At 29.5% G+C, this 15,189-nt stretch overlaps 1 protein-coding gene across 1 annotated transcript; it reads left to right on the top strand.

Annotated features, from left to right (window-relative positions):
* Positions 1-186: 186 nt before the first annotated feature.
* On the top strand, positions 187-13,130 carry Sugb (Sugar baby transporter). The gene is made up of 14 exons (XM_088271559.1): positions 187-579; positions 1,318-1,456; positions 3,127-3,346; positions 4,344-4,524; positions 4,613-4,845; positions 5,605-5,803; positions 5,890-5,978; positions 6,472-6,631; positions 7,216-7,403; positions 7,704-7,962; positions 8,342-8,553; positions 9,294-9,492; positions 10,914-11,037; positions 13,005-13,130. Exons 1-13 carry the CDS (start codon positions 513-515, stop codon positions 10,988-10,990), a joined length of 2,223 nt encoding a protein of 740 aa, XP_088127685.1. The 5' UTR covers positions 187-512; the 3' UTR covers positions 10,991-11,037; positions 13,005-13,130.
* The last annotated feature ends 2,059 nt before the right edge of the window (positions 13,131-15,189 follow it).

The raw sequence follows: 15,189 nt of genomic DNA, 5'->3' as shown, positions 1-15,189 counted from the left end.
CTATTATTTTAGGGTGAAGAGTGGCTTTAGGCAGTCTTTCAGAATTGTTTCATGAAATTCATGCATTCGGAATTCCCGAAGATGGAAACGCTGATGAAAAACTCGCGTGTGCTAACTGGTTACTTTGGAATGTCAGAGACAATTGACAAAAGAAACGTCATGTTGAATGTCATTTGATTTCTATGTATTATGGAATTTTAGGCTACGTTATATACACCAATGCACTAATTTGCGAGGTTATGTTCTGCTATCTATATCTCTGTTATCATAAAACGCCCTCAATGTATTATTTCATTATTTGTCTTGCCTTTTGAGCTTTGAACGGTGAGCGGCATTCGCCAGCATTCAAGCGATGTAATCTGACCAGAAGCATTTGTAATATTAAATAGTTGGGAAAATTTTTTGGATTTTTTCAAAATGAGTGTTTTTTGAATATTTAAAAAGTTGATTCAGTTTTCGTTAAATAAAATTTACGAAATTTGTGATAAAAGTTTTTAAATTAATTAATCAAGATGAGTTTTTTCTCGATTGATAAGGAAATGTTGCCGATGAAGGCTCATTTCTTTCTATTTAATGCAGGTTTGTACATCTTCATTTATTTTCACAGAATCAACTGATGAGCGATCAAATTTACTCAGTTATTAAATTAAATCAGATTTTATGGTTGATACACTTTCAGATATATTTCAGATTTATATACATATATACTTTTTTTTACTATTCTCTAGTTCAGTTATAGCTTCACGTAGCCAGGTATGAGCTATTGAAGTAGTTAAAGGTTTTTTTTAAAATAACCTTTTATTAAGCACTGATACACTCCCATTTGTCCAGCTGTACCCATTATATTGCTGTTTTTAGGAAACAATTTTGACATTTCTTCCTTTGTACATTAGTTCATATATTATTTTGTTAATTCCCTTGATTATTTTCTTCTCCTAGGTTATATGTTTTTGGATATTGTCAGCTTGATCCATTCTTCCTTTTAACATTAGGTATAAACATTGTTTTTAAATGTGAATAAGATGTAATTCAAAAGTTGCAATACAGTTTTATTCACGATTAAGTAAACTAGGAATAATTGTCTCGTTTTTTATTCAAACATTTGACAGTTATATTAACAATTTAATAACATAATTAAATTTCAAAATGACCAATTATATGTATGTATTTTATAGTTGAAGTTATGGTTGAGAGTAATGAGGAAAATATGAAGGATTAAACTGAATATGTATTATGAAGGAAATACAAAGGATGAAATTGGTGGGAATACAAATAAATCAGTGATGTCATTACAAAAAAAATAATATTTTATTTTAGGTACTGCCCCATTAGTTCCTTACTTGCCAACATATGCCAAACAACTGGGATTTTCGCTGTCCATTGTTGGTATTATTTATACCTTCTTGCCAATATTTGGCTTAATTGCTAAGCCAGTGTTTGGGGCCATTGCTGACCGGTATGTATATAAAAAAATGTATTTAAAAAAATATCTTTTACTTAAATTTCACTCGGTAAATACTTGTATTTCATCAAATGAATTATACGCCGTAAATGGTGTTTGGTGATGCGGAATAGATTTTTAAAAATAATGGTAATTACCAAGTGAAATTCAAATTAAAAAGGGATATTACTATAAAGTGATGTCGAATTAACAAATGAATTTTCATAATTTATGTAGGGCTGTTATATATAATAATAGGAAAAATTACTTATATCCGTTACAAAGTATGTAACATTTGTTTACGTGATATTGCTTCTCGAAACAGCCAAGTAAGATACAGTAAGTGGTTGCATCTGTATACGTACAATTGTATTGGATGTGTTCTTTCTATTACTAAATTGGCACATAATAGCCCACTTCACACCGCCAGTTCACTTTATAACAGATCATGACTGCCGCAATTATTTTTAGATTGTATTTTTTATTTTTGTTTCATAATGTTCAGTAGCAAACCGCACACAGCACAATTGTGTCAATTATTCCTTTTTTTGTTTGTTTGTTATGGATATGATTTAGAATCAAGCATTTTTGCTTCCAATTTAAACAATAATATCAATTCTTGAATTTAAATGATTTTGTAGTGCTTGGAAGATCCTTTAATCTTTATTTACTTATTGAGAATATCTCAAAATAATAACTTTCGTTCTATGTGTCTCGTAGGTGCCATAATAGATAGTCAAAGAAAGCAGCCTTCATAGGGGATTATTCTATAGTCTGTCGATTTTAACGCATTTATATTACAATGTACTTAAAAAAAAAATTAATACATAAATTATTATTCCATGCCTGGCTCCAATTTGATACAAAAAGGTTATATCACTAGTAAAATTAGTATAAAAACACTTCCTACCTTCTGACGCTTTTCATAAACACTATATTTTTCATTTTGATGGCTTACAATTTTTTAGGTTAAATACATAAACAATAAGAATAGAATATAAAATGTTTTAGAATATGATACATTTTTTATGGAATAATTTATAAAAAAAAATACTAAATGCTTTTGAACGAGCAGTGTTCGTAGATGGCTCATGTATTGTATAGCGCGAATCCGAGCACTGTTCGCGTGTTTCGACTATTTTGCGTTACATAAAATAAACAACCGAACTGAGCTCGCCAGATGCCACTTGACGCTTTATATTAAAATTTATTAGAAATTCTTCAATAAATAATCAAATTCTATCTTTTATTTTTCAACTGTGTTTATTTTTTTATTTTTACTACAGATGAATTGTTTTAATATTTTTTTCTTCATTTTATATTGCTTTTGTTTTATTTTTTAAAATATCTTTTATCTGTTAAACATCTTTTAAATTATGTAAACTCTATAAAAAAAATAACCTGATATTTTTAGTTCTGAAATGAAAAAAAACAGCATTAAGTGGTTAAAGAGATATTTTCTTTTATTTTTTATTTTTATTTATTTATTTCAAAACATATTACATACATAAGTCATATATATATAATATTTCCGATGAGTTTAAATAAAATTAAATAGAATAACTATAAATTGAAATAGAATAACTGTCCAAATGACAACTTTCTAGTGTCAACATAAGATAGCATATTAATATCTCACATATTTTAAGTATGGACGTTGTAACAATGTTGTGTTTTTTTTATAGATACCAAAAGCATAAGCTGGTTTTTATACTCTTTCAAATACTAACAATAACAGCCTTTTCTGGTCTCTACTTCATCCCGGATTCATCCAAACCTACTGAAACACACTTATCCTGTGGAGATGGTGAAAGTTTTTTTAGTATTTGTCCCAAAACTAATTTTACCTTCGGGGAGTGTGCAGTTAATAAAGTTATATCTCTCAATGAAACTACTGAATGCCACGTAAGTTTTTTCTTTATTTTACGTTCCTAATATCTTCTCAAAATTTACAAACTTTATATAGTGAGACTTGGCTGTAACAACCTCAGTAATAATACAGCTTGACTATGATACAACTGTATTTTACATTGGTATTATTGCAATACAATTGTTAGTTTTTTCATCTATGTGAATTTAAAACTTAAGGTTTTTACTGTGGTTTAGCTTATGAATATTAAAATACATTTCTTGAATTCATTTTTTGAAGTTCTTGTGCATATTTTGTTGTAGAATTAACAGTGAATTTTTTGGAAAATTGTATTTATTATTATGTAACACATTTCGGATGGGTGTACGCGTGGGGACTGCTGGTGAAGGGATTTGATAATTATGTACGTACATATTATAGTTAAGACCTTAACAGAGAGATTGGTACAGAATATTCTTAAGGTGGAGACTGACCGGAGCATTTCGTCGTAACATAACGTCGTAACATTGCTCGCGGCGAGCATTAGCGAGCATCCGAAACTATGGATGGAGCGCTCGGCTCGCTGTACTGACTGCCTGAATGCTCGCATCGTAACGTGTTACGTTACGACGAAATGCTCCGGTCAGTCTCCGCCTTTATAAAAACATTAAATATGCAATTCCTTCTTTTCTGACTTTGTAATGAGACCGGCGCAGAAGATGTAAATACCCTTTCCGTCCTTAAACATCAATCAACCGAACGAGTAAAAATTCCTTTTCTGTCTATAGTGTGTTAGTTAAAAAACTACTAAAAATTGATACGTTGCTTGCACTGGCGAACAATCTTCATCCTTGTACTCCTATCATGTTTAGAATGAGGATGTTGTAAAGTAAAGGAACTATTTTTATTATAAAAGTATTCTTTATTATAAAAAATATGATTTTCTATCTAAAATTGTGAAGAGGATATTGTGAATTTTGACAACACTACTGAAACAGTAATGTAAGTTTATTATGATAAACTATCATTTCAAATAATTGTATTTTCCATCAGATGTCCTGCTCAATGCGTAATTCTCAAATGTGGCAAACTGTTTGCGAACATTGGAGAGTTCCTCAGTATTGTTATACCAACAAATCTGAATTGCAATTTACCGCTACAATACCAACAAAAGGAATAAGTGCAGTAGGTGATTGTGCGTATTTCACACTTTCTAAGGCCAAGATGTCTGACGGTAATATTTCAATTGTGTACTTGAAATATATGTAATGATACTTATATAGCAACTTGGATTCTTATTAAGATTATATATATAATTTTAGGTTTAGAGTATGTCCCTCAATGCTCCAGTAGAGGGGATGAATCTCTAAGAACAAGATGTTCTCTGAACTGTCCTCATATGAATATAATAACTTTTTTACCATCATCGCAAAATAATGTAAACATTTTTTGTGAAAACAATATTACTTATTTTGATTCATGCTCACATAAAACAGATGAACTTCAAAGTTTTGTCAGCGGATTTGAAAAGGAGTCTGGAGATATCGAGTGCAATGTAAGGTTCATGTTATTATTATTTTTCTGTAAGATGATAATTTTATTTAAACTAGAATTATTATATTAAATTTTAAGTGTAAATTACCAGCACTTTTATGGACGATAAACTATTTATCAATTTTAATTTTAATATATCTCAGTAAATAGCATTTTTAAAAATCCATTCTGAAGCATGTTTCGGTGCATTCTGCATTATTTTCAAACAATCCCAAATAATTCCAAACATTCCAAATCATTTCCAAACAAGTACAGTGATGCCTCACATAACGTATCTAATTTATTCCAGCAGTAAGTTTAGTATGTGGAAAGGATTTTCCCATAACAATAAATGGTGAAAAAAAAAAATCCTTTTTGTAACATAAAAAAGATATACGCTTAATTTTAATGTTTTAGTTAAAAATTAAAATTAAGCTCCCTCTTCTTCAACACCTGCTGGAAATAACAGGTATTGTAGAGATTGTTGATCCTCTTGGCCTCAGCTGAGTTTGGATAGTGAGTGTTGTTAAAATCCTGAATCCCTCTTTGTTGGACCAACATGTCCTTGATAGCGCAGTTGAGATTAGTTGATTTGATTGCTTCTCCTCGTTGTCAGATGAAGCTTCCTTCCTTCCTTCCTTTTTTTTCCTAAATGGATCTTTATAAGAAGCAGACTTTCAAAAATAAATTATTATAATTTTAGTCGACCATTATTATTACAATACCTTTACATCGCAAGCAATTCATAGAATGTTTTTTTTTTTTAAATATTCTTTTTTAGGTTGTGTGTAATATGGATAACCCTTCTAAATGGTTAGAATTTTGTCTGACTTGGGAAGCAGATGAAACTACATCCTGTCATCCATCGGTCAGCTTTTTACCAAACAAAATCGACTTCACTGGAATAGTCCCCTTACAAAAAACAATTCAACAAGGAGAATGCATATTCTTCAATCTTAAATCTACTATTTTTCCTGATGGTACAGCTATCTTTATGTATAAATAAACTTTACTAAGATATTCCAGTTGTATTGTTGAAACATATACATATTATTTAATATTTTAGGTAGTAGTCATTATCCGGCGTGCCCCAAATCAGCAACACCCCATAGTCATTTTCTCTCTAATTGTTCAACAGTGTGTAAAAATTCTCAGGTAAGAATGTTTTATATTTTTAAGCATGTTTTAAATAATATTATATACTACACTAATTTCGGTAGAGTTTGTTTTTACAAAAATTATTTTATTTGTGCAATTCACGCCCAAATTAAAATGATAAAAATATACGTGTACAAATTTTTATCTCAATACTGCAACTATGTAACATAGGAAGTTATAATGCAAATTATTAAACCGTAGTATTACGGATGGTCTAATTTAAGATGTATACAATATTCAAGTATTCATAAGGAGTACATTTATTTACATTTTACTATTTATAAATTATAGTGCATACTATAGTAAAAGTCTGTTGTATTAAAATAAAACAGACACAGGTCATAAGTAAACTGAGAAAACTTACAAACTTTTGATTATATTGTATCGTATTATAAAGATAATTTGTGTAATATGGACTCGAACTTGAATAGTATGTTATATTGTTAACATTAGCTTCCCCATTTAAGTGTGTATTTGAAATTTGTTTCAGGTGAATGAATTATTCACATCCCATGCCATTGCTCGCAGTACTGATTCAGAACCTATAAATTATCAACGGTTGTCTTTATTCTTTTCTCTAATGATACTGAATTGGATTGGAATGGCTGTGGTTGTCAGTATTGCTGATGCTATTTGCTTTGAAATGCTTGGTAAATTTTATTTATTTCATATTGTTTCTTAACTTTCACTTACGCTGCATTAGAGAAATGTTCCATACTATCTATGATCTGTCTCTGGACTCTTGGGTGAAATATTTACTTTTAAGAATTTTTACTAACAATTATCAAGTCAATATACCAATATATATATACGTACAAATAACATAATGAAAACTTTCCTAATTTGTTAACTTTGTAATTGACTTTATTTTTGAATGAACATATGTTTTGATTTACTCAATAGATGGCATTAAGTTCGTCAACTTATATCCGCAATAACGCAGGACTGGTCTTTAAAGGTTGGATCAAATTTGCATACTAGTGCAGGACTGTCGTTAAGGTTTTGATATAATTTAACCTTTCAAAAATTCAATTCATAGCGGATTAAATTATTATCTTTTAAAAAAAACCTAAATGACAGCTTTTGCAACTAAATAGATGCGATGAAAAAATTATTTTCAAAAACAAAAAAAACCTTACGAATCAGATGGACAATCATTTATTATTATCTCAAACTGTGTAATATGCATAGTTGGAGGAAACGTGTGATGATAATATTTAATTAATTTTTTCAGGATCAAGATTAGAAAGATATGGACATCAACGACTGTGGGGATCTATGGGCTGGGGAATGTTTTCACTTTTATCTGGCTTTTTGATCGACCAGTTCAGTCAAGATGAAGAACATAAAAATTACTTGGTGGCTTTCATAATGATGTTCATTCTACTTCTGCTAGATATTTTTGTATCCTACAAATTAAAGGTAGGTAGTTTACATAAAGTACTGGTATTTATGTTTTGCTTTTAATATTTAGTAAAAAAAATTAACCATCAACAGCGCAACTTTTTAAAGATGTTATTTAACAATTGTATGAGCGCTTGCTTATGTTTTTCATCTTCACTTGTACAATCTTCGCACTATCACTACTATTCACATATGATCATAGTTATTGAATGAGATAATTTAATAATTATAAAGGCCAATTGCCATACAAGAGAGATTTTATTTATGACTGTTGTTAATTTGTAAGTATAATAAAGTAAAATATAATTTTGATTACAGTATAAACAGAAGTCGATAGCTGTAAACATATTCCGGAAAGTAGGAGTTCTTTTCACAAATGTTCAGACGTGTCACTTCTTCCTGTGGATAATATTAGTTGGGATGTGCACTGGATTACTGTGGCAATATTTGTTCTGGTATCTTGAAGACTTAGCCGAAACCAATGAATGTAGTCAGCATAAGTGGATAAAAACTTTACAGGGGCTTGTTGGTGTACTTCAGTGTTTCCTCGGGGAACTACCATTCTTCTTCTTTTCAGGTAGATAATAACTGGATTATATTTTTTCGAAATTAATTGTTTATAGTCGACCCCAACCTGTCAATTATTTATAATTGGAATCATAGTTATTGAATGAGATAATATTAAATAGTGAAAAAAACTCTAAAGCTGGCTATCCACTATGATACAGCGATTTACACATGCGTAACTTCTCCGATTGTGATTTAAATCAATATTGTGTTGAGCTAATGCAGTATTCTACTGGAAGTGGATGAGGGTTACAGAATTATAGAATCCGTACCTCAAAATGGCAATTTAATTTGGAAGCGGCAATTTATAGCATTTAATATTTTAGTTATAGACCATTTAATATTAATAAAAAAACAAAATGACTACATGGTTTATCTTCACTTTTAAGGTCGGATATTGAAGAAGATTGGACACATTCATTCAATGTCTCTCGTTTTATTGGGATTTGGTATAAGATTCGTGCTATACTCGCTGTTGACTAATCCATGGTGGGTGTTACCCATAGAATGTTTGCAAGGCATAACTTTTGGTATGCTTTATGCAACAATGGCATCTTATGCAAGTATTATAGCACCTAAAGGAACTGAAGCTACGATACAGGTATTTTTCAATTGTTATTTAATATGAAATTTATTATATTTTTTAATGATACATGCATTTTCAACATTTCGAGTGTGTCCAAATTGTTCACAAATCTGGGTTATCTCCAATTAGGAGTTTTTTATTTAAAATAATTTTTTGACATCTTAACATAATAAAAACCTATTAAAAAAAATACTTGCATTTATTTAAAAATAAAACAGGCTGACAAATTTCAACATAGGGTCATTGTTTTATATCTGATTTATATGTATTATTGTATAAATTCAAGATTAGTCAGGTTAGGAGTCGGCGGGTATGTATGAGGAGATGCATGAACGTGGAAAAGGCGAAGAATGTTTGCAAAGGCAGAGTGGTGTGGCATTCTATTCTCTCTGCCTTCCCCTGCAGAGAATCGGCGTGATGGTTAGTTAGTTAAATTCACCATTCTAAATTGAATAGCCTGAATGGATATTCGACCAAAATATATAGGGTTTTGAGGAACACAATTCTTGTAATTTTTCATGGAAATGCAAAAGGGATTTTGCACAGAATATAATTTGGAAATAACCACTATCGTTTAGAATATTTCATACTCTAGTTTGATCTATAACATTCTACACTATGTTTTTCCATTCTTCGGACTTCAATTTGAGGTTGCATTATTATGAAATATTATCTATTTGATTATAAAACAATCCAAATTACTTTTCAAATTTTCATAGATATGTATTTACTACAATGTACATGATTATTTCAAGGGATTGGTGGGGGCTATATTTGAAGGAGTCGGCACATCAATTGGAAGTTTGTTGGGAGGACTGCTCTATGGACAAGTTGGAGGCGCCTTGGTATTCAGAATATTTGGCTGTGTCGCATTAGGAGCATGTCTTATAAATGTTTTTATTTCTCGATTTTTTTTCAAGAAAACAGAAACTGCTTTGGACACACCAAACCAAGGTAATATTCATTAAAAAAATCTAGTAAAGGTAAAAAAACAGTTTACGTGTTATTCAGTTGATAAAATCTGTTTTTTTTTTCTACTTCTATGCAGATTATAACAATAAACTGTCTTATATGTGGGTTTTAAATGTACATCTAAACAGGTTTTGCCTGCTATGCTTTTCATCCATATGTTTTGTTCCTTCACTCTTTGGGAATTTATATTAACATTTATATAAAAGTTGGACAGCAGAACACAGATTATCCTAACTAATTGAAACTAGTAGATTTGTATGATTTAAATTCGGATGATGAATCTTAAAACTTAGGTTCCAAAGACTACTGCCAAAATAATGATAAAATAATGTTTTTATGCAACAAAATAATAACTGTAGAATAGTATACAAATGGTACTTTGATGAAGCAGATCTACATCTAATAGCCAAAAAGTTTGTTTATAAATAAAAAAAAAACAGTAAAGGAGGTCTTGAATGCTATAAATTTTTATAAATTTCTTGTTTTCTCCAAATTGAAAATACAGTACTAGCCTTGGATCTTAAGTTTTACAATTTCTGAGCTCTTCTATAAAATACAATTTAGCTGAGATTGGAATGAAGGACCCACATTTACTAATCGGTGCTATTCCAATCCACTCTTGATAAATAAAGGAAAAGACAGCTTATTTTGCATGTAGATTACTTCAATCTATCTGGAAAATTTAAAGATTAACTAGTTACCCGGATAATCGGCATTCTATTGTATACAGATGTGCTTTTGAACTAATTTTTAAGAGATAGGTTTCCATATCGCTCACTCTTTTCAACAACGTCATATATTAAAAAAATATATTTTCAGGAGAAAGTTTAAAAATATAATGAAATGTATTAAAAATAAATATCAAGCCACTCATTGAACTTTTTACTGTGCAACTCCTTTCAAGAACATCATAAATAAAAAAACTTGATTTTTCAGGAGAATGTTTTTAAAGTTCAAACATAAAATACAATGTATTAAAAATAAATATCAAGCCACTTATTTAACTTTTTACTATGCAACAGATCTTTTTATGTAAAACTTAGAGGTTTTTTCTCCATTTGACGAATATTTAGTATATTTAAAAAAATAATTCAACAATACCTTTTCTTCAAAATGCAAAAATAACACTTTCTGCCCTGTAGCGGGTAAATATTAAGTTAAAAATATGCCGCTTTTACAGTATTGCGCGCTGGGATATAGCACATTTTCTGGACATTCCGAAAACATGCACAACTGAAAAATTGACAATTTTTGATAAATGACAATGTTTAAAGGAGTGAGCGATATGTTCTCCATTAAACATATCATAGTTCACCAACTTCTGTCCTCTTTCTATATTATTATGCATAAATTTGTATCGTTTTTAAGTTATGTTGACTTTAATTTATTTATGGTTTTGACAGAGTATTCTTCAATAATTCGTTATGCCGCGCCAAATGATGCCCTCGACATGTTGAGTGAACATGACATTAATTTGTAACTTTATGAGTATCTGTTGCTGGAGAATTTTTACGTACCAAAAATAAGGTATGCAAACAACAAATAACCACCAACTTACATTTCTACATACCATCTTTTTACTTCTTTTCCTACATAAATTAATTTTTTAAATTGTTTCACTTTTTTTAATTTTTCTTTTATTTAGAGGTGCCAAATAATAATAGCACGTAATTGAATTCGCTTTTCTTTCTGCGTTATATATCATTAGTTATTATGATTCTCACACTTTTTGTTTGGCATTTGTATGACTAAATTGGATACAATATTTCAATTTCATAAGCCTAAGTATATCGTTATTAAAAATAGAAATCTAGTTGTGTTAGAGTGGGCTCAACCCCAGTAACTCTGACTCAAAATCCGCAACACTAACCCGACCACAACCCGACTTACTACATCAACTGGATGCGGTACCCCATGCACCATTTGGAAGCATATAGGGGCTAGAAGAACCTTAATTGTGGAACCCGATGTGCTTGTTTTTTAGTCATTTACATCTTCTGTAAATGTAAAATACATTGCCCAGAAATACTCGTTTATAATGTAGGAATCAGTTTTCATTGTGTCTGGGATTCATCATTTTGATTCCAATTTTCCATCTTCAATCTTTTGTTGTTGATTTTTATGCTCTTTGTCAAGTATCAATTTTTTTTTTAAATATTCAAACTATTCTTTACATGTATTCAATGGAGCATGTTCAACGTATATTTCTACAAGCATACAATATGTTTCTGCCCCACTTTTTCCTGCATTAAAACTCCCCTCAAATGTTGTTTTATTGGAAGAAAATCACCTTTTCAACTGAGTATTTTTTTATTTATATTTTTTACTTTTTAACGCTTCAAACAAATGTCATAGACTAAAAATCAAAACTTACTCCCACAACTGTCAAATAAAAGTGTTCTCAGATATAACAAACACAAATAGCAGGATAAGTGATATAATCGTACAGTAGACGCTCTCTTCACCGGCCTTGAGGGAACAGACTCAAGGCCAGATAATGAAAAAGCCAATTAAAGAACAGATACTTAAAAACAGTTTTTTTTAAAACACTAAGAAATCAGAACTTTTATTCTGTATTAGAAACTCGTTCACTAAAAATTAAAATTTCATAAACTGTAAAAAATATATACAGGAAAAAGCCACTCATCACCCAAAAAATTAATTCCTAGCATTCCTAGAAAAGCCCCCTTAAAGCGGCCCCGGTCAAGAGAGTGTCTGCTGCATATCTATTAATAAAGGGTGGTATCATAAGTGTATGTATAAAATTTATGTCTACTTGCTCACCTTTTGTCTTTATTAACATAACATAATGTTTCCATTTACTCCCTTGTTTCTATTAACCCTGAAAATTTAACAATATAACCTAATTATGTATTTCTCTCTGAAATTGTATATTCTCTATCCAGTTTGTATTCACCCTCATATGACATCAATATAAATTGCTTTATAAAACACAAAACACCAAGTAATGCCTTAAACCGGGGACAATGATAAAAATTTGATAGAAATATATTTGTTTATAGGATCAATAAATGTATATTTTCATTTGAATAGATGATATTGCACTAAACCTAGTATTTGAAAACAGGTATTAGTTTTATTATCAAACAGCATGTTGGTGGTAAATGATGGCCTATTGCATATACACCTATTTATAAATATATTTATTAAAATCAACATTTAACAAACTAAGAAATTAAGAAATCTATTTCACTTCAAAAGTACATAGTTATAGTAATATTTAATTAAATGATATGGTCTTATAACAATTTACATTCAAATTGATTATGTATGTAAGTAATAATTGTTTCATTTAGCTTATTTATTATTTTAGCTATAAAACATGTTTAGTTATCTTTAACCATCAATCGCGGTCCAATACTCTTTTCTCAATTGTACAGTCTTGTATTTCTTAAAGAATAAAAGCAGCATTTTTTTGTTAGAGTTTCAAATTATAATTTTAAACAAATTGAGTAATTAATTTGTGCTTTCAGGGTATGTCCAGAGCTACGGGACTTTCCCTACATTATAAAAAATATGGATTGTGCTGTGAAATTGTGTAAAGTTGGTGGAAGTTGCGCTAAGATATATTTATAATATGTGTATATATATATATATATATTTATATATATATATATATATATTTATATATATATATATATATATATATATATATATATATATATATATATATATATATATATATATATATATATAATTTCATGGCTTTTAAACCATTCTTTGTTCATTTTTATGCGTTCTATTAGGATATTACATTTTATATTAATATAATTGCAGTTATTAAATATATTCCATATACATATATTTAATATTATAATGTGACAAGCAGTAAAACAGCTTAGAAATAATTTGATTTTTTAGTTTCATTATTTTATTAAAAAACTGATAAACCCACCCATATGTCTTTCTATTGTATAATTTTTCACTGATTATTAGATGAGTGTATTTACCCTCAGTTAAGCAATTGGAATTCTAAATATAAGGATACATTGTACGAACAATTGGATTCCTGACACAATCGTGAAATTTGGTCTTCTGTGTAACTATTTACATAGCCGACTATGATTTGCTTTGTTAATTGTATCTATGAAAACCCATGTCAATTTACTTATTTGGTGTGCAAGATGAATCACCAAAGTATATTTTTGAATTAGTTCCAGGAAGGTAGTTGCTTCCACTAATTTAATAAAGAAAAATGAAATGACTCCATACTCATTTTTGCACACAAAATTTTTTGCCTTATTTTTTGAAGGTATATGTTATGGTTTAAAAAATTGATAAATACGGCAGACTACGGTTTTACCGGAATGGATGGTGAAATAAATTCATAGCTAAAGAAATTTATTGGCCAGTTAATAAATAATAAAAATGGTCTATTTCATAAATGCTTACCTACTTAACAAAATGTCAGTATAAACATACCACGCATAATGAAAGTCTTCTTTTTCTGCTTGGTGTGTAGGCCTTGTGGCCTGTTTTTAAGAGGGATTAGCCTGCGATGTTGATTCCCAGCTGTCAATCCATCTATTTGGTGGTCTCCCCGGGAACCATCTACCTTGGGGTTGGATATGCAGTGCAATTATGAAAGTCCAATGTCCATATGTCCACAGTTGACAATCGTTTTTAACAAAACAAAACTACCATTAACTGTGTCATGCTGTTTTTTCGTTGCGGTGGACATGATCTAATATCTTTCTATGAAATGATGTAATATTGATTTGTGTATCCTGGACTTAATACACACAAAAAGCCATTTATCTTTGGAATTTTTCAAACATCCTGGTTAAAGAGATCCTGGTAAATTGAGAGTTTACTGTTTAAACATACATATTTGATGTTTGACATCGTAAAAAGTTGTCTGTATTTTTTAAAACATTTTCTTGTATTGATGTATTCTTCCAACAAAATAAATGACATACAAGTTGATTTATTTATCAAATATATATTTTCATATAACCCACCACTTTTTTGTGAGTGGTTTTTCTCATATTGCACGGTCACTATTTTAACCAATCAACACCTTTTTACCTATGATTGATAATGATCTTAAAGCACTGCCAAACTGAGAATATTGTTGATTCTAAGTTATTTTCATTTTCACAAACATAACAAAAAAGTGCACTTGTTTTTGGATGAAAAACTGTTCTACTGTAAAGTGAAAATTTATACAATTTGAAATAATAATTAGAACAAGCAATATATAAAATAATTATTATATGTTATTTTAATGAAATTCTTTATTCTTTAAGAAATAAAAATTCTTGTCTTATGATGGGTTAAATTAAAGTGTAATTATGCGAGAAATAATAAAACAGCACTAATATTATACTTATTGCAAGAAAAAATATTAGACCCAAACTTAACTGAAACATTTAAAAAATTGTGGTATAGTTGTGCATTCAAGAAGCTATAGTAAGTTATTCAACATACTAACTGATTTATAATTTGACAATTTTACACCTTTTTAAAGCGTGCGACTTTCCATGGATTAATTACATCCTATTATGTAACATTTAAAGCTCATCAAACAACGAAACATTGCGCATCTAAGCGACATACAGCCACACTAAGCTTATCTTTATATTGCTTGTGTCATAACCTTAGATTACTAAACTATCCTACCAGTAAGTAACATTGTTATTAAACATTTGCAAAAAA

Source organism: Brachycentrus maculatus, unplaced genomic scaffold (assembly GCF_059751285.1).
Source record: "Brachycentrus maculatus isolate JH-2025_06_01 unplaced genomic scaffold, ASM5975128v1 h1tg000029l, whole genome shotgun sequence".
Classification (NCBI taxonomy): Eukaryota; Metazoa; Arthropoda; class Insecta; order Trichoptera; family Brachycentridae; genus Brachycentrus; species Brachycentrus maculatus.
This window is presented reverse-complemented; position numbering and strand designations above follow the sequence as displayed.

Coding starts and splice junctions, on each gene's coding strand:
- Sugb (XM_088271559.1), top strand. CDS start 513: ATGAGTTTTTTCTCGATTGATAAGGAAATGTTGCCGATGAAGGCTCAT. Junction 4,525..4,612: donor TAAGGCCAAGATGTCTGACG/GTAATATTTCAA, acceptor ATATAATTTTAG/GTTTAGAGTATGTCCCTCAA. Junction 5,979..6,471: donor CAGTGTGTAAAAATTCTCAG/GTAAGAATGTTT, acceptor AATTTGTTTCAG/GTGAATGAATTATTCACATC.